At 39.6% G+C, this 23,779-nt stretch overlaps 1 protein-coding gene across 6 annotated transcripts in view; it reads right to left on the bottom strand.

The window, feature by feature from the left end:
• LOC107198422 overlaps nucleotides 1-23,779 on the bottom strand; it is an 88,992-nt gene that overhangs the window by 13,093 nt on the left and 52,120 nt on the right. For 4 of the 6 annotated variants that reach the window (XM_033511313.1, XM_015615451.2, XM_015615449.2 and 1 more), the window contains 5 exons: nucleotides 15,954-16,035; nucleotides 10,952-11,043; nucleotides 5,454-5,524; nucleotides 3,217-3,304; nucleotides 1,280-2,840 (listed from right to left, as the gene is read on the bottom strand). In XM_033511313.1, the coding sequence (XP_033367204.1) occupies nucleotides 1,976-2,773 (798 nt within the window). In that variant the 5' untranslated portion in view covers nucleotides 2,774-2,840; nucleotides 3,217-3,304; nucleotides 5,454-5,524; nucleotides 10,952-11,043; nucleotides 15,954-16,035 and the 3' untranslated portion in view covers nucleotides 1,280-1,975. Of the gene's footprint in view, nucleotides 1-1,279; nucleotides 2,841-3,216; nucleotides 3,305-5,453; nucleotides 5,525-10,951; nucleotides 11,044-15,953; nucleotides 16,036-23,779 lie in introns of those variants that run through there. The other 2 variants (XM_015615450.2, XR_001518964.3) reach the window with 2 other exon arrangements.

The raw sequence follows: 23,779 nt of genomic DNA, 5'->3' as shown, positions 1-23,779 counted from the left end.
CTAATGGAGGAAGTTAACTAATTTCACCAATCCTTTATCTTATGAACCTCAGTATGTTATAATTTGCTGCAACCATTTCTGACATCTCACGCCTTGTATCAGGTGTGTCCTCTCTGGAAGTGTTCTGCTTCTGAAACTTACTTTATTCTAATTAATCTCTTTGAAACAGCCTCACATTTGTTATCAAGATTTCCACACAACTCCCAGCACTCAGAATAGGTAGAAGAAATATAATTGCTTGTGAATTGTGTAACTAGTTGGTGTGAGTAAGGCAGGAAGACAGCAGAAAGCACAGTTTGAGGAATTTAGATATAATAGTGTTACGCATAATCCTGCACTATCTTGTAATTTCAGAAAAAAATATTTATATAATAAATACACAATTTAAAGAACTTTAAAATTACTGAGAACACTAATAGCACAAAGTGAACCTCACATAAGCACCCCAAGTATCATCATCATCAAGGGCAATACGTGGGTTATTCACTATAGTAGTTCTCAAAGCCTGGCAAATTCCACTGAAAAGCAAAGGGAGAAGCAGACAGTGCTTTCCACTCTTATTCAGCCAATGAGATCCACAGAGTTTTTCACTTTTCAGAGACAAGTAAATCTGTTAAATGCTATATTCCTTAGCAGGAGGAGAGAATGGAAACTGATAAATGGAATGGAATTAATGGAAACTAATAAAACTCCAAACAGATGTTCAAAGTATCTAGAAGGGGAAATGGGAATTTATACAGAAATCCAGTTTTATTACAAGTGCTCTGTTAGTGCTACCATTTAGGTGTGCTAATGCAAAATGTATTTATTAAAGAAAGACCCAATTAAGAAAATTGTTAAAGTAACTCTCAGTAGTGCAAGCAACACAACTGTGAATGATGCTGCAGTGCTAACATACAAAAAAAAAAAAAGATTAGTATGAAAGTTTATATATGAACTTGTAGGAAAAGACGAAGAGCAGAAATTAAACTACTAATAAGGAATTAGTACTGAAATTCTTTATGGGTATTTTTTTACTTTAATGCTAGGGATCTGTGAACACTTCTGTGACTTCTTAGTTTTGTCCAAGAGAATGATTTCACTAACTGTGGGTGCAGTCTTCCAGTGCTGAGGAGCTGGGAATTTTGCCTCTGATTTGAGCAGACTGAGGCTGACACATACAAGCTGCAGCCACGGAAAGCTGGGAGCAGGACACTCCTTCACGTAAAAAAGGCAGAAAGGTACAGCTTTGATCATTTCATATATAGGCAAATCAAGGCTCAAAACCTTTTTTTTCCCAGAATTATTGCTATTTTATTGAATAAAATCTCAGTTTCAAACATTTGTCACAGAGACTTCTACTTTAAGTAAGAAAAAACATTAAACATCTCTTGCTGAATTATTATCAGTACATTCATCTCTTGATAGAAAGAGCTACGTCTTCACACTCACAGGATGCCTACATGAAGAATTCACATAAAATACATGAAAGGAGATAAGTCTAAATTTTAAAATACATTTAAATGTCTTGATCACTACCTCAAAAAAAATCACCAAACACAGCTGAAGTTAAAGTCAAACAGCAGTAAAACAGAGAATTCTGTTTGTCTAGAATTCATTGATTTGCTAACAGACACACATACTGGAATAAGACTTGAGACAGCAATAATACAATCTCTTGAAGAAACCGTGAGAAGTACATTCTGACAGATGGATTTGGGCTTCAAGCTTTGTCAGGCAAAGTGGAAGTTGCAGGACACATATACAAGGGGCAAGGTGTGCACAACACCAGGAGAAGGCATCTGGGTGACAGCACTGGCAATGCCACATGCAAGGCTTTTAGTAACAGACTAAGGCTTCTACGCGGTTTTCTAAGTTGTTCTGGGGTTTTTTTGGCTATTTTGTTTTGCTTTGACTTTTTTACAAAATTTCTCTACTTTGAAGTCGATCCCCATTGCTGTCCCGGCCCCGTTTCTCCTGGTGCTGCCACAGCACCCTAGTTCTGCCGACGGCACGACTTCTTGTTGGCTGCTCCGGTGCCCTTCGGGCGGCCGCCGCCTCTACGCCTCCCGGACTGGCAGGAGGCCCCGGGGCGGCACCCGCCGATCTGCCCGGCGCCCGAGGGCTCGGCCTCGGCCTGCCCCTGCCCCTCACGGCGCTCCTCCTGCGCCCCGCTGGTGCCAGGCAAGGCGACAGGGACGGGGCTGGCCTGCTGGGGGGCCGTGCCCATGTGGCGCCACGCCAGCTCGCTGCACTGATCACAAGCCACCTGGATGAGCTGCCTCACGAAGGTGGGCGTCTGCTCCTGCAGGAAGGGCTGCAGCTCCCGCGCCAAGGCCTCCTCGTGCAGCCCGTAGCGACACAGGCTGGCCACGATCCTACCCTGCGCGAAGGCCACGTGCCACCAGCAGGCCCCGCACAGCACCTCGTTCAGCCACAGCTCCAGAGGCCGCAGGATCTCGGCGTAGTTGCGGAACAAAAGCGCCCAGGTCTCGGGAGGGAACCCCGCCACGAGGCCCCCGGGCTGTGGCCCCGCGGTGCCCGGCTCCTCCCGCGGGCCGACGCTCCAGGGCACCGAGGGCTGCGGCACAGCCATCTCCACGAAGCCCTGGTCGGGCGGCGCCGGGTAGATGATGGTGTGAACAGCCTGCCTGCACAGGGGGCACGACGGGTTCTTCCTGGCCCAGCGCACGATGCAGTCCCGGCAGAACTGGTGCAGGCAGGAGCCCACGAAGGCGATGTTGCCCGAGGCTTCGCGGCAGATGGGGCAGCTCCACTCTGCCCTCGTGGCCATGCTGACGGTGGTGGCAGGCTAGAGACAGCTTCGGAACGGGAGCTGCTTGCCCTCGCTGTGTCGCAAGCTGCGGGGAGGGAGACACCGTGGTCACTAGCTGTCCCAGCGAGAGGAGGAAGGAATGGCCTGGAGAAACCACCCTCCCAGCTGAGTCCAGAGGGCACCGAGAGGCACAGCTCATCTTCAGTTTCTTGCCCCAAGAAGGCAGGGTGGGGAAGCAGGAGTGGTGGCCCCGGGACTGGCACTGGGAGTTCCCAGTGGTAACCACCCAGTACGGGAGGAAGCCTCACCTTCTCTCCTTTTCCGCTCCATTTTAGTTCCAGATAACCAGCGTGAAGGTGGGGGGAGTGAGCATAGCATTTTACCAGGGGGAGGGATATATGTCTAGTGTGTTGAGAGTCTGAGATTAGTGTTTTTTGATTTGGCAGTGTACTGAAGCATACCAGAAAGCTTTTGCAGATGACTGGAACTAATGGCAAGTCCACTCTTCAAAACAGGAATAATTTTAAAGTTTCAGGCTAAACCGCAGGCCTGCAACATGAAACAATGGTATTTTACTGGTTTTGCTGTGGAGGTGTGCTTTTGAGACAAGAGCCTTAGGGACAGGTGAAGTTTTGTGCATAGTGGTTTACAAAAGTGACTAGTCCTAAAAATAGGAGTTACACGATATGTATCTAGATATTGAAGGACAGTTGTGTTTGATTAATTGCCAGAATTAGCTAATTCTACACTAACTTTGTTTCCTAAGCAGATGTATTCGTCAGAGGAAGTTCTTTCCTGCTTATTTTTGTGACCAAGCTGATAATTCTATGATTTCTAGAGTACATCAATTAGCCCTAATGACGTATGAGTTAGAATTTAAGGATACGCTTGAGGCACAGTGAGGATTCTTCTGGAATCAGGGAAGTAATTTCACCAGCATTAAAACAACTGTCAAACTGCCAAATCAGAGCCTGTTCAAAGTTTTGTTTGGGAAACAGTTTTCTCTTGGGAAATAGCTGTAGATATTTTGTGCCTGGAAGTCTTAAATCAGATGAACCTCATCCTGCACTGAAACTCCTGTTTTAACTTCCTGAAGCAATCAGATTACCTAGGGTAGACCCTAGCCCTCTGGGTGGAAGCCCTGAGAAGATACCAATTTAACTTTTGTCCTATGCTGTATCTCTAAACCTGGGAGACATGTTTGCTTCTGTAAGCCTCTATGAAACACAGAATATAATTATATTCCTCTTAAGCAAGGCAGCAAGCAAGGCATAGCAATGGCAATCTTGAAGTAATAATCAGCTCTGTTCAACTAGAATCAAGAATTCAGTGTCAAATTAGGATTTTGAATTTAATGTAAAATGCTTCTGTGGCTGGCTTTCAGCAATGAGACACGTTTCCCAGAGAGAGACAAGGACCTTCTGCTCCTGCAGTCATTGGCTCAGCGGAAACTAATGGAAATACTGCAAATCCCCTGACAGATCTCAGACAACTCATCATTATTGTAATAAATAATAAATGTCGAAGGTGTGTCTTTCATGAAGGGCTTCTACCTATCACAGGAGTAACTCTCCATGTTCTGCCTGAAAATAAAATAAAAAAACAAAATGCATTGAAATTACATAAAAATAGAAGTACACAGCCAGTACACCCATAGGCACAGTTGATTTATGCTGGGTGGATGTGTTGGTGTGATGACCAATCTGTAAGGGGAAGAAAGCACCTAAGAAAGGAAGCAAAAAGCTACACAGCATCAACTGCAGAAACAGCATACAAAGAACTAACCATAATGCCCTTTTCCCATCCCCATGTGACTGCTGGAGGTGATGAAGATAGAGAAATTGTGAATAAAATGAAACCTGGGAAGAAGGCAAGATGTGGTGGAAGAACCTTTTAAGAGTTGGTTCTAATTCTAATTAACATACTCTGATTTGATTGTTAATACTTAAGCAAATTCTCCGTCTGAGTGTTTGGCCCATGAGGTAATTGGTGAGTGATCTCTCCTTGCCCTGATCTTGACCCACAAGCCACTTCTGATATTTTCTTTCCCCAGTCCAGCTGAGGAGGGAACTTGATAGAGTGGTTCTGGTGGGCATCTCTGATCCAGCCATTGTCAGCCCACCACAGGTTTTCACCAGTGAGCAGCATTTTGTCATTCTACATGGTATCATACTGCACACAGCTGTAAGCACACTCACCACAATTGAAATGTTATTTTTGCACCAGTCCATAGCTTTTCTCTTCCCATGTGTCTTGATCATTTCTGCCAGACACTGAAATGTAAGTGGTTTCTTCATGCCGTAAGGCAGCAAAGGCATTTTAAGGGAACTGAAAAGACTGGAAATAGTTTTAAACTCAAAAACTTCTTAAGTTTCTTAAGCTTTATTACTCATTGAGCTGTCCTGCAGAAGCAGCAAAAGTCCACAGAAATATGACAAACTAGCTCCCTGACACTAAAGATTGGGTCAAGGACCAGCTTTCTCAATCCCTGTGGTCCTGAGACAAATTTCACCAGGGTGCACCACGGCTCTCATAGCATCAGTGCCAAAACCTGCTGTTCTGCAAAAAATAGGGTGATTAAGAAATCCCTGTTGGAGAAAGACTGTGAGTAAAATACTTCTTATTTAATATTTTCAGCATGTTTTCCCTTGAGGGCTTTATAATACACTCCAAAGTAAGATTGTCAATAAAAACTTACTGATGTCTTTGTAAGGGATTCCAGAGAATAAATTCCACCCTGCAGATCAATCATACATACTTTTGCAGTCCCTATGAAAGCCAAGAGAGAGATGGTTAACAAAAGAATTGATTTGTCACTAGATAGTCTTTTGAAGGGATGTGTTAATATAAAGACCAAGACATCTCTGAAAATTCCCTACGTTTTGAAAAAGGCGATAAATATAAAATGAACAGACAAAGCACAATCAATATGAAAAAGGTTTTGCAAATAAGAATCTGTTGAAATCCCCTGAAATACAAATGTGAACAGGAAATACAGATGTTAGCAAGGACTGAAGGAAAAAAGAGTCTAAGCACTGCAAAATTTATGCTGGACTCACAAACTCAGTTTAAGAGAAATTCAACATTTTCCCATGGAACTGAGAAGTAACATAAGATAACTTAAGAAGTAAGATTATTATATTAGTAATGAAAATAAATATGTGTTCCCTAAAATTTTTCATTTGAAGAGCAATAGCAACTATTTCTAGAATAAAAATGCCATTTAGTCTGCAAAAACAAAATCGCTACACCTTTTCTTCTAATATCCCAAATAAATAAAGTCAAAGCTCATTTAAACCGACCAGATTTGAGTTCTTTTCATTTATCAAGCACAATGTCCCAGCAGGACGAGAAAGATTCACTTTCCCATCCTTCCCCTCCCAAAATCAGTCAACTGAGCAGAGTGTGGAGATTTGGACTGGTGTTGTGCTGTCAGGGAGGAGGCAGGGGGATGTTGCTAGCAATCTCCACCTAGGATAAGCCTGGGGCTGAGAAGAAGCCCTTTCCAAATAAAATCTCATTGAAACCACTTGTAAAACACGCTGTTTTATATGAAGAAAGAAAAAAGAAGAAAAAGAAATGGAAAAAAAGATTTTTTAAAAAACGGCCATTTTCATAAGGATTGTTTCTGAGGACTCCCAGTCAGTTTTAACTTCAAATCAGCTTTAATAACAGGCTGGTGAATTGCAGTACCCTCCAGGACTTGAGGCTGCAGTACTGCAGCAGAAGGGAAAACAGGACTACTAAAGATGCAATTCAAAGAGAACCCCCCATACTCTCTCTCTCAGTCTGTTTTATAAGTGTTTCATCTCTACAGCAGAACTATCGAGGATCCCTTTCATTATTTTCGAAATACGTTTGTCATTCAGTTCACTCAACATTTCCACACTGGACACTACTCGTTTGGTGTGTAGTCTTTGAAACAGAAGTGTGTGACATTATGGGGACTGAAAGCTGACCTTTAATTTCTATGGACCATTCACTTAAAGAGTTGCACTCAGTGACCCTTGTCCCTTCCAACTCAGAACATTCAGTGATTCTTTAAAGTATTGGTAGACTTTTAAGAAGGTGCCCCTAATGATGAGATGAGTATCAAGTAACTATAAAGGGATCAGTGTTACTATCTTTGGAACTGGTCCTTCTTTGACCAGGTTAGGAGAGCTCCAGAGGTGCCATTCAGCCTCAAGGATTTTATGATTCTATGATAGATTTCAAACAAGCAATAATTACACTGTCCTATTAGCGTATAACTGCAGGTTCTGTAATGTGCATTAGCAGTTTTCAAAACCAAGTTTTACTTGGTAAAATGCCTAAGCACTTGCTCAACTGCTAGCAAAACCAGAAGAGAAACATTTGCTGAAAATGAATTCTTAAATTACATAGATGAGAGGTAGTTCTGAGGCTTCTCTGCCTAAAGCTGTCCTGTTGCTGGTGTTAAATCTGAGTCCTCAGCATGACCACTCACTGAAGCCCAAGGCTAAATCCTACCCATAAATCCAAAACCAGAGCACAGAAATATCTTCTCAGGCTTGAACACAGATTACATTTGATCAAGGGTACTCAGTTCAAGGCAGCATAGATTCAAACTGTTTCTGAAAAAATGAAAATACCAGGAATTTTTTGTACATCTCTTCTTCTTTTCCCTGCACCAATATTTGTCCAGCTGATCTGCTAGAACAGGGTTAATTTTTTTTTTTCTTTTTTAAAATAAAGTTCATTTTTAGGCCAGAGGATATCTCTGACCTAGCTCAGCATGGGGTCATGAAAGTTGTATGGAAGGAAGATGGAATCTGTAGGAATGTTTCCCTGAGTCAAACTGGGAACAGAACTCCTACCTACTGTATAGTTCCAGCACCAGGCAGGTGTCCTGTCTGGGTCCTCTCCCTCCACTGTTTTGTGCCTCTGCCTGGAAGATGAGCAGATGACACTAACTCCTCTACCTCACTCCAGTTTAAAATTCCCACTTGGAGTTTTAATTTTTGTGTTGGCACTTAATTGAAAATAAGCAATCAAGAGCCTTATAAGTGAAAGTGGGAATTAATATGTACCAATGAATTCTGGGTTTAAGTTACCCCTTTTACCTTTCTTGAACCCATCCAAGGCTGACCAGGTAATTTGCTGACCCTGTGAACTCTATGTCCAGACTGCTCGGGTAGCAATTAAATAAAGAAGAGGTGATGGAAGAATAATAAATTAGCTGTGTCTAGAGTCATCCTTTTCCACTCCCTTTTTTGATTATTCCTTCCTTTTGCTTCTGTGGTGGTTACAGAGCTGATCAGTGACCTCAGGATTGCTTGAACTGCTTATAGGTCCCTAGAAAAGCCACTGTGGGAGGGGTGGCCTCACCTTTACCTCAGACAATAATTTTTTTTAAAAAATAAATAGAACTACAAAACTGTTTTTTTCCCCCAGAAGTCAGACACTTGTCCTGATCTCTGTGCCATCTCTTCCTGGACATCATGTTGCCTCCCTCCCCGTTTTCTGCTGCAACTGCATTGCAGATACCTCTGCAAAGATCAGTTGTGGTATAACTAATTACATAGTGAAATTAGTTGTGCTCATTTTCATATTTTGCTAATTTAATATCGTTGTTGTAGGCATAGCAACCAGACTGAGAAATACATTAGAAAGCCTGTTAGAAAAGTTCACATAAAGTGTGGCTAAAAGTCTCAATGGTACACATCAAAGAAAACCTTCCAACTAAAGGCTCAGAACAAGAAATTAAATCAGTCTGTTGGTTTTTGCAGCTGAGGGAAATAAGTGGCTAATTGCAAGTTTCTGTTGGCATTTCAAAATGAAAATACCAGGAATGACCAGGAGGAGGGATAATGAGAGTTTTGTTTGTACAGGACCAGTGAGAGTCCATGGAAGTCACAGGGAATCTGTCCTCCACACCAGAACCTGTCTCTTTGCCCAGCAATCACCCTGAGCCACATGATTGAATCACATCACTTGTTTTTCTTTATTACTGCTAGAGTAGATGGAGATATTCCTCTGCTTTCTTCCGTCAAACAAGCAAAACAAAAACAAAACTAAAAATTCACAGTCTTAAGGCTGAGGACCAGATGCTTCAAGACTATCAGTACTTTTTTGGTGAAAGAGAATTGTTTGATGAAGTCTAATATCATGTGTATTCATGGGGACTAATATTTAATAGCAATATAAACCTGCAACATAACATTTGAATACATTTGAAATGTATTGGTCCCTTTTAAAATGAAAACATGATCATTGAGGACAATAAGTAGGTTTATAAGCAACAATTCTAACAGTTATTCTGTGTACAAAATCAGGACAACTTCAGGCTAATTTTTTCTCTCATTAGTATGCTGGCTGTTTGACTGTAAAATAAGTCATTCTTTATGCTAAAATTCAAGGTTTTCCACAGTGCACAACTGCAAAGTAGTATTTCTCAGGTATTCAAAAACCTGAAAATATAAAACCCTGAAAATCAAAGTCTATCTTTTAAATCATTAACCACAAACATTTGAATTTAAAACATTTTTGTATCTATGATGCATATAAATCAGATCTAGGAAAACAGTGATCATAACTGATCAATTCTCTTTCACCCAGAAATGTACATGTTTTGTTAACAGTAGAGCTAAAAGGATGAAATATTTTTCCTTTTTTTTTTTCTTTTTTTTTTTTTCTGCATACTAGCACTGAAGCAGTATTAATTCACTGAAGACTCCTTTGAAGTGTTCCCCTTTAGGTGTCATTAGATGGTACCATGTCACAGATTCCTTTCACTGAATACAACAGTGCTTTAAAGAAATTCTATTGTAAGAGCATTTTGTTCTGTTATGTTACTTTGTGATGCTTTTATTTGTACCTGTGTTTTAAAAACTCAGTGGTGCAACAGGAATATGAGGCTGCAATAAAGGAAAAATTGGATCCCTGAGACAGGGGATCTAAATCTAAGCTTTCATTGTGACTCAATGAAACAACATTCTCTGGTTAAGGTGAACTTTGTACTTCAAACACACACCAGTAATATGAGAGTTGAGAACTCTTTTGGTTTAAGTCTTAATCAAACCAGCTTTAGTGGACCTAAAAAAAAATACCTGCAGGGGAAGCACACATAATCCTGTAAAACTGTAACAATGTTTTCATTATAGTCATGTCAACATGGCATGGATAATTTTCTTTCTGGAGGAAGGAAATCCAAAATCATACACAATCTGAACAAGAAATGAGAATATTTTAACCTGTTCAGAAGATTTGTGCTGCAGATTACTGACCTGACAAATACAGTGTGTCTATGATAAATAAAGAACAATAAGGATTCAATTTCAAGTGTCCTTGTGCAGAATAATTGAAAGCCGGCTATTCTAAGGCTAATATGCATAGTCAAATTAATGATTTTGTGACAATCCAGAAGTGAGATGCTCTCAGTTTCCATAGGTAGGGGGGGAAAAGTAGGAATGGAACATGTGTCAGTAATTCCAGCTCACTGTCACACACCACAAGCCTCCTTGATCACTCAGCTCTTTCTGGTACTGCTGTTCTCTAAGATGGCAGTGTAAGCATCCATCAAACATGTTCAAAAATGCAATTTCTTTAGATACTTCATCACTACTTTACTACATTACTACCACTTCATAATACTTCATTTATTTGTGTTCCAAAGTAATTTATACTCATCTCTCACAAACATCTTGATGTACTTTTGGCTGGAGTTCTTTAATCAAAAAAAAGGCTGTCCTTGCTCTGCTATTAATACCTTCCAAGTGAAGGAATAGGCTTTGAATAAGCCTTAATCTTCTGATGAAATCTAAAGACATTTATGAACCAGTATGAATATATGCTGAATCATAATTTGGTTTCAAAGCTCTATTTACAATTGCATTTTCCATCAGATTTCTCTCCACTACATGGTATCTGCCCTTAAATTTGCCCTCACAACCATGTGGGAGCACATATGTCAATGCTTGAGGCTCTCCCCTCCACCCAGAATGTTTGCAAGGCAGACACCTGTTGAAGTACTGTGGATGTTATTTTTATATGCTGCTGTAACAGCAGCCATCAACTGACTATAGATCACAGACTATAAACTCTGTTTATTACTGGAAAAATTATAAGTGTAAGCACCATTTATCCATTTTCTCTAAATATTTCAACACAGAAAAAAAAAACCCAAAAAACTTCAAAAGAAACCCAGGCCTTGGAAGCACATCAGCCCCCTGACCTTACCAGAGAACTCTGTCAATTCTACCAATCTCTCCTTTGTGCAACACCAACTCTGTCTTCTTAAGGCAGGATTGCACTGTGCAGCATCTGAGTTCCTGTAAAAACAAAAGAGCCAAAGCCAGAATAGGCAACATAAAATCCCCCTTCTCTGGGTATCTTGTTATATATAATATAAGATTTTGATGTCACTGTGGAAAAATTTTTGCAGAAATTAATGCTACTATGTAATTTTCTAGGTACCAGTAAGCTTTCCTGGATACCTCACTCATTAGAAGATGTTGTTTATTCTCATAGCGTTAAGGCCACCGCTGTAGTTCCTTAAATCACTTCTGTTGGGATATATCTTGGTGACCTGGGATACTCTGTGCAATGTGGAGGGAGGCAGGTAGAGTCCCACCATCCTGGTAGATTCAGTTCACTGTGCTGCTGCATGAAAAATCTTCTGCTAGCCAGTTTACTGTGAAATCCTTCTTAGCCCAAGCCACACCAAAGTAAAATGCAAGTAAAATCATTCATTGCATTCTGTATAGAAGCAGCTACAGAGACTTAAATGAAGAATGAAGGAAAAAGCACTTTTAAACTACTTATGGCTAAATTCAATCTGAATTGGTATTGCTCCCCCACTGGCAGACAGACTCATCACTTTTCCAAACACTTTGCTAGAGAATCTCTGCTTTCTCATTTTAATTAATAAATGTCTGTTTCTTATGGCACATTCTGGTTTGTACCAACAACCTGGCCTTCTGAAGACCCGTAGGACTGAGACAGACTAGAACTTTCCTTACAAACCTTGGCCATTCCTTCATGTTCATGAAATTATCTGCCTTTTCCTCTCTGCTGAAATAGTTTCACTTCCTTCAGGGACTCAAGTTTTTTTAGCCTAGGTGTCAATTTCTGTGTTTGGTTTATTAACTCTCTCACCCAATAAATTAAAATCTCCTCTTTTAGTAGGCGGCTGCTTCTAGATCTTTTACTTATGAAGGGTCTTTGATGCTAAACCTCTTATGAATCACTCTGTGAGGACAACAGATATGAGGTAATCCCACCAACACCTCTGTCATGGGGTAACTTTATCTTTAAGGTGGTTTTGGGAGCTAAGGAAGTTGAAGTTGCTGGTGACTGATGGGAGTTTTTTCCTGACCAATTATCGGTCATTACTGGGAATTGATAGCAGTTTTGACCATTGAAAAGTGAAATCAACTTGTGAACCCTACCTTAAAATGTAAAGTCAGGGCACTTTTAGCCTCTTTGTTTCCTGGCTGTGAAAAGTAACAGAGCTCCAGCCTCCCGCTCTCTGCCTGGCCAGGTGGGGACTGGGCTGGGCCTGCCGCATCTCTGGCCAAGAGATGCGGGCCAGCGGGGCGGGGGGGCTTGTCCCAGGCTCTGGCCGGGCCAAGCCAGTCTCTTCAGAGTAAAGAAAGAAAGGGGCTCTGAACCTGCAGCGGGCTAAGGCAGCGACTACACTTTCCAGAACAGCCATGAGGAATCTTCTGTCGAAGACAGCTCCAGCTCCTGCACCGGCAGAGGTCACAGAACCATCTACAAAGCCTGGGCAAGATTTTAAACTTTTCATTACCCAGATGAGACTTGCAGATTAATCCTTTTATCCAGAGAGAGAAAAAGAGAGTGATCAACATGTAAAGAGACTTTATAAAACTATCAGAGACAGTAAAGAAAATTATTAAGTTTCAGAAAAAGTAGAGAATAAGAAGATGCTTTTATGAGCTGAAATACCTTTCTGTTGAGGCTATGGAAATGGACAAAAAGGTCTGGAAAAAACTCCTTTAATTCATGACAGTATATAGGGATGAATAGAGTGTTCAAAGGGTAAATTTTGAGTAAAAAGTAGAGTGATTGTGATACAGTGAAGTGCTGGAAACAGTGAAGCGAAAATTTGAAGCCTTGGGGGTCAGTGAGAAAAAACTGTTTTCTAGTGAAACTCACAAAGACAGATGAAGAAGACTTTTGCCTTTGAATAACTCATCCTTAAAATGACATCTAGACTCATGGCGCAGACACACCTCAGAGTGATGTGAAATGGGAGGAGTGAGCTCTGATAACAGCAGTTCTGGGCAGCTGATATCAGGGCAATAGAAAACTATAACAAAAATAGTTTTCTTGTGAGAAACTCCATAAATTAACAGAAAGAAACTTCTGTTTCTCTACAAAGACTGGTGAAAAGACTGTAGCAGGAATTGTGACTCTTTTAACCCTCAAAGTTCCAAAGTTTTTGTCTCTGTTGTCATGTGAACAAGGGAATAGTGAGTAGTAGAGGATAAAAAGGGGTTTTCTGGAAGTTTATTCTGGTGTTCTTATTTTTGTAGTTTGTTAATAAACTTTCTATATTTCTTTTAAGTTTTATGCCTATTTTGCTCTTGTTCTAATCTATATCTCACAGCAAGAAATAAGTAATCTTTTTTTAGTTACTGGTTTAAAACCACGACAACCTCACATCTGAGCACACCAAATGCAACATCCACTCCATGTGCAGTATTCATTGGCCTTTTTGTCATCCACGTCTGATTTTCCTTTATAGAAGATCATTCCTTCAGAAAAGGTGTGAAAATATCACTGATGATGTACACTAATGGTTTCCTTCCAGAGGGTTCAAATTCAGCCAGCCAGCAGTTAAGCAGTCTTAGAAATGGAAGATAACAAAGAGATAATATCTCTGTCTCTCCTTGTTTCTTACTAAAATTGTACCTGTGCACCATCACATTTGTTTTGATTTCTTGGCTTTGTGTTACCTTTTTTCTTACGAGAGTTATGAGCTTCAGGTCTGTTAAAGGACATTATGCTCCTATGGAAATACAACAATTTTAGCTGTAAAAGGAGCAATGCCTCTGTCTTGAAGAATGTCATCTTTTATGCCCTGCGGCTCACATTTAATTACTGTTCTTTTCCTATATCCCTTTCCTTACCTTGAAAATTAATAGACTTCATAGTGTACTGGGTAGCTAGGAGAACACAGAGGGTCACTAAAGAGATGATCTGAAATAGTCCAGCACACCCTTAGGATAAACTGCAGAGATATTATTAAGTACCAGCAGTTTAAGAGGAACAAAAAGCAACTCCCCAAAACAAGAGTTGAGTCAGGAGCACAAAGGCATTAAAAATCAATGTGCTATAACTTCTGTTACCAGTCAATTTGGTCATTCCTGTACCAATGTGCTGGCTGCTACTGAATAGCTCATAAGAGCTCACAATCACAAAAGGGAAATTCTGTGCTAAAAGTGAGTTTAAAAATTTGGAATAATGCAGAGTTTCTGACAAGGACGTTCAGAGAAGTGGAGAGTGAGCAGAGCTACTCACTGCCTGTTCAGCCGTTAGAGAAAGTTAATTCCTTTGACAGGGCACTTTGCCAGCTCTGACTTAACCTGGCCATTTTGGAGTAATTAGGACCATTTCAGAGTAGTCCAGTCCCACTCTTGTTGCTTCTCCTTGGAACAGGCAGCAGCTGAGAGTTTTGCAAAACAGATAATAAAAGTGCAAGTGTGGTGGGTCCTGCTCGCTCGCATACATGTTAAAACATAGAGAACTGATCTGGGACAAAAGTGGCATTTTCAGACATCAAACACAGAGGTAATTACTGTCAGGGGAAAGGCTGGCACTGCTTAGAACTGCCTGGTAGGAGAATTAAGATGGAAATTACTAGATTAAAGTTTTTTAAGTGAGGAAGGAATGATGCTTAGGAATTCTAAATTTCCCAATCAAAGCCAATCCATATTTTCAGAGCATTTTGGGAGGAAAAACATTTGGATATTTCATTAAGAACTTGATCTTTTCTTTTTTATAAAAGATTTGCAAGAATTACTTGCTCTAGCTTGGCTCTAGTTTAAGATACCTGGGCATCTGCCACTGTATGATTGTCCCACTCAGAAGAATATTGGGGGCAAAAAAACCCTCAGCAATCAGGTTTTAGAATATTACTGTCTTTTTCCTCAGCAGTTTCTCTTCCACTCCGTTTCTCCCTGATAATAGCAAAGATCTTTATATTCTCACAGCCACTGCTCAGCACATCTTGACCTACAATGCGCTGCTGCGAGTATCGGTACAGGTCATTAAAAAACTTAAATTAGAGATTTGAATGAAGCACAAAAATTTCCTGCCTGTAAATTCTAGGCAAATTTTTTGTGTGATTGGTTTTTTCATTATGCCTTTAATCAATCTATTCATATGCAGCTTTACTCTGACATAATAATAGAACTGTGTTTATTATAGATTAACAGGAATTTTGTCAAACCTCAACAGAATGTGAAGCAAAAGTGTCATCAGGTACAGCGTGACCACTTTCAACTTCACTTTTAAAGTAACTTGTACGAGAGTGTAGCAAAAGACACATTTCTGCACCTGAAAATGCTTTACAAGCATAGCAGTGCTTTTTCTCACAATTTTCTGCTTTTAACAAAAATGCTTGTAACAAAAAACTTACACTGGAAAAGGAAATGTTCTACGGTATATGATCAGTCATTAATTTTAAAAGCTTCTAAAATTCCACAGCTCCTCTATTTCTAGCACAAGCTTTTTATTTTACTTCAGTAATTCAGAGCTTTCCATTGAGGGGGAAAAAAAAAAAAAAGGAGAAAAGAAAAAAAAAAAAGAACAACAACAAAATCAAAAACATCTAATTCAGAATTGCTAGGTTTCATGTATTTCATATTGGTTTTACCAAAACATCCTAAAGAAATAAATCAGTATTAGGCAGAAGAAGATAAAGAGGTAAAAAATAACAAAAGGGGATTTTAAAATTTACAAAAAAAGACCAAAATTACTTTTAAAAAATGACCAAAAAGTGCAAAAATTCACAGGGGCTCTAGACAGTTCCCATGGAGGGCCCAGAACTGTAGCAAAAACATGTTGCACAGAGGAAGGTTTGGAATATGGCAACAGAGCAGAAGTCAGATGGAGGTATGAGGAGATAAAGGATGACCACAGACCACATTTAAATCAAGTACCTGGAGAGTCTTTATGCAGAAGCTGGGGCTAGGGGAATTTTGTTAAATACCTGTTCTCCAATGTGTTGAACTCCAACACTGTGGCTATTTGGGTCCCGAGCTCTTCATGTGTGGATAATCATATCTTGGTGCCTAAAATTAGGAAGTAGACAGATGGCTTAGACACCGTGCAGCTGGTTTGCAAATGATGGAGCAAACTGAAGACCTGATGTTAAAATGGTTTTCATGCCCTTACAACCCACGTAAGTTACAGTCCCTAGGCCATGCTTTGCTTACTCAACATACAGAAAAAGGAATAAGTACTGTATTTGGCATGACTGTACGTACTTCTGATGACATTCTTGTGAATGACAGCCTGGTACACTGAGTTCCAGTGAGGGCATTGATACATAATACAAAAAGATCCCAGTGGTTTCTAAAGGCAACAGGCAAGTGAATCTTATGAGCTCAGAAATGAACAGGGGAAATCTAGAAAAACAATCCTTTAGCAAGTAATGCAGGGGGTTTATGCCAACCCAAGGACTCTGGAGATTGTGCTGAAATTCACAGCAGGAATGTTGTTGGGAGAATACTGAAAGAAATACTGAAAGACAAAGCACTGCAAGGAGAAGTGTCTGTGTGGGCAATAATTCACCAAAAACAAGAAGTCTGCAGCCCCAGGAGCAGGAACACTGAGGGAGCTTGGTGTGCTGCCCTGAGAGAGGCAGGAAACAAAGGATACAGTGACGCAGAGTTGTTGTGGTCATGCTCTGCTTAAAACAATGCAGCCAATGGGAACTAAGCCAAGGAAGGGTCCAAATAGTGACCAAAAGTTGAACTTCATTAAATCAAAAATATATATTGCTTTCACACTCCCTCATATGCCAACAAAATTAAACCTGCATATGTATTACACTTGTGAATAAAATCTCTCTGACTCCACCTGGTCATGAAATTACATCAGTTAGAACTTTACCTTTTTCCCACTCTCAAACTAAGCAATAGACATGTGACTTAAGAGGGAAAGGAGGTCAGAGGAGACTCCATCTTTCTAATCTGTGGCAGTTGAAGGGCTGCACCCATCTCTTCCCCCCATAATGATGCCTACGGAATAAGTTCATTCTGTGTGGATACCACTGACTTACCCTTTCTGATCTTAGTGCCATGGCAATTTCTGACCCATAGTCTGTCACACTAATCAATAAATCACACTGTTCATGAAACACCATATTGCACATGACCAGACTTATAGCAATGAATTGGTTCTAATCAGAAATGGAGCCCAGCCACACCCAGCCCCTCTGATCTCTGAGGTCCAGCTGGAGCACAGGGCAAGTGGGGTATATTCTGCCAAATTTCATACTCTAAAAATACTTTCTGTGAACGTGTATGATTAAGTTGTTTCAGGTATTTGGACAGACAGTATACAACTAAGAAGGGGAAGATCTTGCTACCTCTGGCGCCACTGTCTGCTTCAACTCTGCTCTGAAGTTTTCTCAAGGAGTAGCTTTTTGGCCTCCTGAACTCTTCAGCTTTCCTTTCCATGTGAGACAGAAGGTATATGTTCAGTCTGTATATTTTCAGTGTGGGCACTTCCCCTTTCTAGAGGCAGGGCAAAGCAGAACCCTTTACAAAGTGAATATATTTTTTTCCTTCTCTCAGATAGCAGCATAGTCCAACCAGGACAAAAGCGCCATGCTGCAAAACATGGCAGTCACATGAAGGAAAAAGTTGTCACCACTCTGGGAACCTGGTGGTCACATAAATAAAGCAGAGCATTGTGTCATGAAACCACAAACATACAGTCAGGCTTCATAAAGGAAGAGAAATCCATCTTGCATGAATTACTGTGAACTGCTCAAGGTTCACTGCAGCTCCCACTCCCAAATTTGAGACTCTTCCAAAGTTAGAGCGAGAAACTGAGATGGCAATTGTTTTCAGTTTGGTGCTGATTTCATCACTGAATTCTTGCTTTATCCACAAAGCAAAGTGGAAGTTCACGTCTCATCCAGATTTTTCTGGTCTTTTGTGTCAGTTCCAGACAGATCTGTCTCATGGCTGTCTCTAACCTGAAGTCCTATCACTGCTGTTTTTTGACATCTGAATCTAATTCCTCCAGGTACCCATATCTGAGAAGGTCTTGGTGTCTACTGTTTTTTTAGGGCAATGATGATGCATATGTTGTTATACTTCTTTCAGACTTCATTTTCCAAAGTTCAGTCTCCTCCTAAATGAAAACAATGACACTCACTGATAACACAGATCTCAAAGCATCTGGAATAGAGGAAGAATATGATTTTCTGCTTCCTCTTTAGTGCAATAAAACTACACTGTCCATGTTCAGCTCAGTAGATTGTAAAATACTCACTCTCAAATTCCAAATTGGTTATTACCCTGCTGACTGAATTCATGCCCCAGGGTATTCAAGTGTTCTTTCTTTGCCCAAATCTTAGACCTCACAGCCACAACTTAGAGCTACAGTGAATTTAACAATCCAAAACAATGATTGCACAGAATCAACTGGCAATGGGTAATTGCATTAGGAAAAAGAAGCATGATACCAAAAGGTTTTGTTGCACCCATAAATGAGCTGCCTGTATAGAATTCCTTAACCTACTAAGCATTTATAAATGGGTTTACTCTAGTTCTCCTTCAAATCTTGAATTTATGATTTCAGTTTTAATGGACTTAGTCACTGAATTCTAAGTGTTCTGAACAGGTTCAACCAAAACATTTATCTTAAATAACTGTAAATTATATACTGAAAGCATACACTTTGTTTTCTTCACATTATACTGTTTCAGTTTATTACAAAATAGACTTCTTCCCCTTGCTCTGCTATTTCAGTTTGTCTTTAATGGATATAGCTGATCAAACTTCAATAACTTAAGAACAGGGTTTACATTCTCCCTGTTGAGCCTTTATGTTTGATACATTTCACACTTGTATTTTCTTCCACTTTGCAGTCAAATGCAATGTGTGCTTCAAAATTTTTCTTCTTTAGGTGTTTTCCATGCTCTTTACTTTTGTATTACCACTACTAGTTACTAACAGCTTTTAAAAAGAGGAATTGGATTACATTTTTTATTTTCTTGATTGTAGGACTATAAAAATCTGGTTTATTTCTTGTTGGAAGAGCATCTTTTCTCTATGGCTCTATGAGCTCTGTGCTAATCTGTTCCTTTAATCCAGAAGAAAAAGATAATTATATTTTTACATTATTATTAATACTGAGTTGATAACCTGCAGATCTTCTCAGTTCTTTTCCATACAATTCACCAAACAATCAGTGTCTGAGGGCCACTAATAGCCATGTAACAATAATCAAGTCATCAATTTTTAAAGATCAAAATTTTCCATGTAGCCCAAATCAAAGCTGAGTCTTTCAGTACTGCATTACAGGGTTGTGTTTTGCTGGGTTGTTTTTTTTTTCTGAACAGAGGCATCAATGTGCCAAATATCTGTGGATAAACTAGTAAGGACTGACAAAATGACCTGCCTCTCCATCCCTGCTGCTGCCTGGACTGTCCAAGAAGCTGTGGAGCTCCTCAGGGAAAATACTTGTTGGCATGTGAATCAAAGAGGTGTTCAGGCACCACCGCTGCATTCTCAATTGTTCTGTACTCAGCAGCTTCTGGTCCTGTCTGGCAAGATCCCAGACATAGCTTATGATTGATTAAGCCCGAATTCCAGGAAAGCATCCAGGATTTTTCACCTGTACAAATATTTTGGAAACAGAGACATTTTAGCAGAGCACAGCTACCTGAAACTTTGGCTCTTTCTATCACATTTTATGTCCTGATAGCTAGAGAAGACTAGACAGAGCTAAACAGAAATTATTTTGTTTCTGAATGAAAGCTGAAAGTAGGAAATATCACTTAAGCTGAATCAGTTATGGTATCTACATGTTCCATTCATTAAATCAGAATAGCCTGAAGGAAGAGGAAGAAAAAATGGGGAATTACCACAGGAGGATGAAGAAATTCCTTTCTCCTATGTCCTCAATTAACTTTACATGGATCACTAGCTGCAGGCTGTGATTTGTCACCTTTGAATTATTTATAATTTGTTTTAAAAAAATAAAAATATGGCTACTATTTGACAAATGGTTTCTGGACAGGGACTGCTCAATCTCTGCATGCTCAGAAGTTTTCATGGCAACAGGCAAGTCCCTGGTGAAACTCAAAAATAGCAAGTAAATAGTTTTTTGTATGTATAGGATGCTTCCACTGACAGAGAGTTTCAAAAGAAAAGGTGGATCCCTCTCAATTACCCATCCCTCATAAAAGTCTCATTAGAAACAATAAGCAGACAGAAGAGTTTTGTGTTCAGAATTTCCAGTCAGTTTTAATCTTAGGTTTTAAGCACAGGAGAAAACAAGTGTTCATACAAGCTAATACAAGTTAATACAAGTTAAAGTCTGTCTCTAAAACAGACCCATAAGAGGATGAATATATAGCAAAACTGAGGAATTAAATGCCATTCACTTAATTCTGAAACCAGTATACCTGCTCTTATTCAGCTGTGACAGTGGCAAGATGTTACATATCCCATTGAAGAATTGGAGAACAGACTTCCCTCCCCCTTGTAATCCTAACAAGTGCAGAAATGAAATTGTGAACAGGGGAAAGAGATGAAAATAAAATCTTGGTCTAGCAGCAACTAATTCCTGATGTAAATGGAACTGGTTGAATTCTCTATCTCTGCTTTCCATCTAACCATTATCAGTGTTCAATGTCCAAGTGTCCAAATGCTCCTCTCTGAGCAGCATTTCTGCAGAACCTCATCAGCAGACACAGGGCTGGCTGGAGACTGAGACAACATAAGGATATTGTTAATAATGTACAGAAAAGCTCTTCAGACACATTGTTTAAAGACTTTTTTAAAATGACCTAAAGTTGTGTATGCTGAGTCATGTCTGACAAAGACTTCTTCCTGATGCATGCAGAACCTGGTCCAGTCAAGTGTAAAGAGAGAGGACCACTTCTGCAAAAGAAAATCATGGAACTATGAATTCGTAGAGCAAGGATGCTCTGGGGAGGTCTCTAGATCAGCTAAGGAGCTGACAAACTGTAAAAAAAAGTCATGAAGGAGCATGAGAAGTAACACCTGGGAAAAAACAGAGAAGCAAACATGACTGCAGGAAGATTACTTGTTCTCTGTGGCTCCTAAGCATCATTACAACAAAAAATCATAAACGATCACAGCAAGAGAAGGACCTGCTCCATTGTCTTGAGAATTTGCAGCCCTGGAGGAATGGGTGTCATATCTCAGCAGAGACAATTGCTGCTGCAGTTTGAGTGATCTTTAGAAATGCTGTTTAGTGGACTGTGGAAAAGGCAGCAATCTCTACTGTGCTTTGTTAAGGATTGTTCCATGTTTATTTATGACAGACATGTACACAAAATCCCCTGGAGACCTACCAGAAGACGGGAGCTTTATTTCAAACAAAATTTAAAATCCTAGTGAATTTCCAGTGCCTTCTCTCTTGCTAAATTTGTCAGGCATTCTGAGGGATCTGGAATGATATAGTCAGAAATAATTTACACTTGCTTTCCCTCTTTATCAGTTTCAGTATTTTAAGGTAATCTTTTATGGCCCACACAAAATGCATTTAACTTTCTGCTGTGAGTTAAAACCTTTGTTGCTAAGTTGGTCTGTCCTTACTGCTCACAGGACATGTGACTATTTTCTTTTTGTCATCCAGTTAGAGGCCACCAAAAATACTCTGATCACACCAGAATAAAAGAAAAAATTTCTTCCACAGTGGACCCTCATCACTTCTTGGTTAAATACAGAGTATTATCTTGCCTGAATTTGCTTTATCAGTGGACCTTAAATCTCTAGCTATCTTGCTTATGAGTCCCAAAAGACCTTGGAAGAGAAAGTAATAAAAATAAACAGTGGCATCAAAATCAGACTTTTAAGTCCAAATAGCTCTTTAAGAGTGATTATTTATCACTAAATCAAATATCAGGGAAAATAGTAAAAGGTTACTGAGTCAATAAGATGTAAGTCCAATAAGAATTTGAAGCTGTAGGAACTGAAGATTTTGATCATTCAACATACCAGTCTTACCACTGCCCTCTAGTTTTTGTTTGCACTTCACATAGCCTATAGCCTATACTCCACATAGAAAAATAATCCTCATCAAACAAAGACATCTACAGATTTCACCGTGAACTTTTATCTCCACCCATAATAATTTCTCTTATATTACTTGAACTGAAGCATTTACATCACTAGCATCAGCTACCAATTACTTGTGTGCCCTGTGGCACTGCATTAAGAAGTTGAGGTCATCATTGATTCCTTACATTCAACTCCATTCAAACCTGAATAAAATAGCAGTGCTTACTCCAAAGGCTGTACATTTTAAATCACAGGAACTTTTTTCATTACTTTCAGTGATCTTTGTAGCTGATCCTTGAACTTCTTTTCAGATATTTACAGGTTTATACCAGCACAGAGCAAGGGTCTGATTTACCAGAGTGACTGGAGAGAGGAACAGGGATATGTTTTAATTAATTTTAACATTTTATTCCCACCAAACTTTTCAAAGGGGTCTGCACACTTAAGATTGTAGTTTTATAGACAATTACTGATTGATTCACCTGCACCAAAGTAATTCAGTCAAACCAGGGGTGGATCTACAGACATAAAGGAACGCCCTAACTTATGCAAGGTCAGCTGTAAAGGTTTTCCTGTGAGGCACCCAAAAAAGAACAAAAATTTTTAAACTGACTTTAACCTCAGAGCATGACACTTAGCAAATTAGCCAGGTGACACTGGCTTGTAAAGATGCAGCCTCAGTGATCAGCCTGCAGAAAACAGATCAACTTACTGCAAGTTCTTTATGAAGAAATTTGCCAAGAGCTATCTGATTGCAAGTAGTAAGAATGAGTTAAAAAGCATTCATGTAGCAACAGCAGGTATTTCACTCATATTCAATAACATGCAGTGTCAGCCAAGATTAGGAAGCCTTTTCAATAAAGAAAAACTGTAGAAGTCAGATATCACCTGTGCTGAAGTCAAGAAATGTTGGTGAAGTCAGGGATAAAAAGCTGAAATCATGTCAAGGTATTAGGAGATAACCAATGCAGATAAAAGAGAAAAAAAAAATTGATTCAAATGTGATTCTTATGAATTGGTTTTTACTAATGAGCTTTTTTTCCTAATCTTTTTCATTGGGTTTTTGGTGTGGGTTTTTTGGGGTTTTTTTTTTGGCCTTTCTTTTTTGGTGGGTATTTTTTTGGTTTTTGTTTGGTTGTTTTTCATTCGTGTTTTTTTATTTGGTTGGTTTGGGTTTTTTGTTTGTTTGTGGTTCTGGGTTTTTGTTTTTGTTTGGTTTGGGTTTTTTTAATGAAATGGTTTTTACTAATACAGTTTCAAGAAAGCATGATGTATATTAAAGTAAAAAAATAATAAAAAAACCCAGCCAGTAAAACTGAACAGCTTTAGGGTAACTGAAACCAAGTCAGAGAAGCCTTGGAGATTATGAAACTGAAAGCAAAACAAACAAGCAAATGATTCTGAGAGCATTATGATAAGCCAGTAACGAGAGCCATTTCTTCTGGAATGACTTGAGGAGCTGTTTTTAAAAACCCTGGCCTGTACACCCTGGGTAGAGACATGCTAAACTCTTATTGGCAGAGACATGCTAAACTCTGCAATTACCAAAACTATTGCAAGAGTCAGCAGCATCACAACAGGGTTTTTCTCTTCTGAGCACTTGATTTGAACCAAAAAACCTCCCCCCATATATTTGTTCACAATAAGCAAGGTCTCACCTCAGATGAAACTTGAACCTTCAATAATTCACATTGCGCCCACAAGCAACTACACAAGACCATTTCTTAAGCAGTAGAATGCACTTGTTAAGGGAGAAAATGTAATA

This window comes from Parus major, chromosome Z, assembly GCF_001522545.3.
Source record: "Parus major isolate Abel chromosome Z, Parus_major1.1, whole genome shotgun sequence".
NCBI classification, from domain to species: Eukaryota; Metazoa; Chordata; class Aves; order Passeriformes; family Paridae; genus Parus; species Parus major.
Note: the sequence above shows the minus strand (reverse complement) of the source record. Positions and strands in the feature narration are given on the sequence as shown.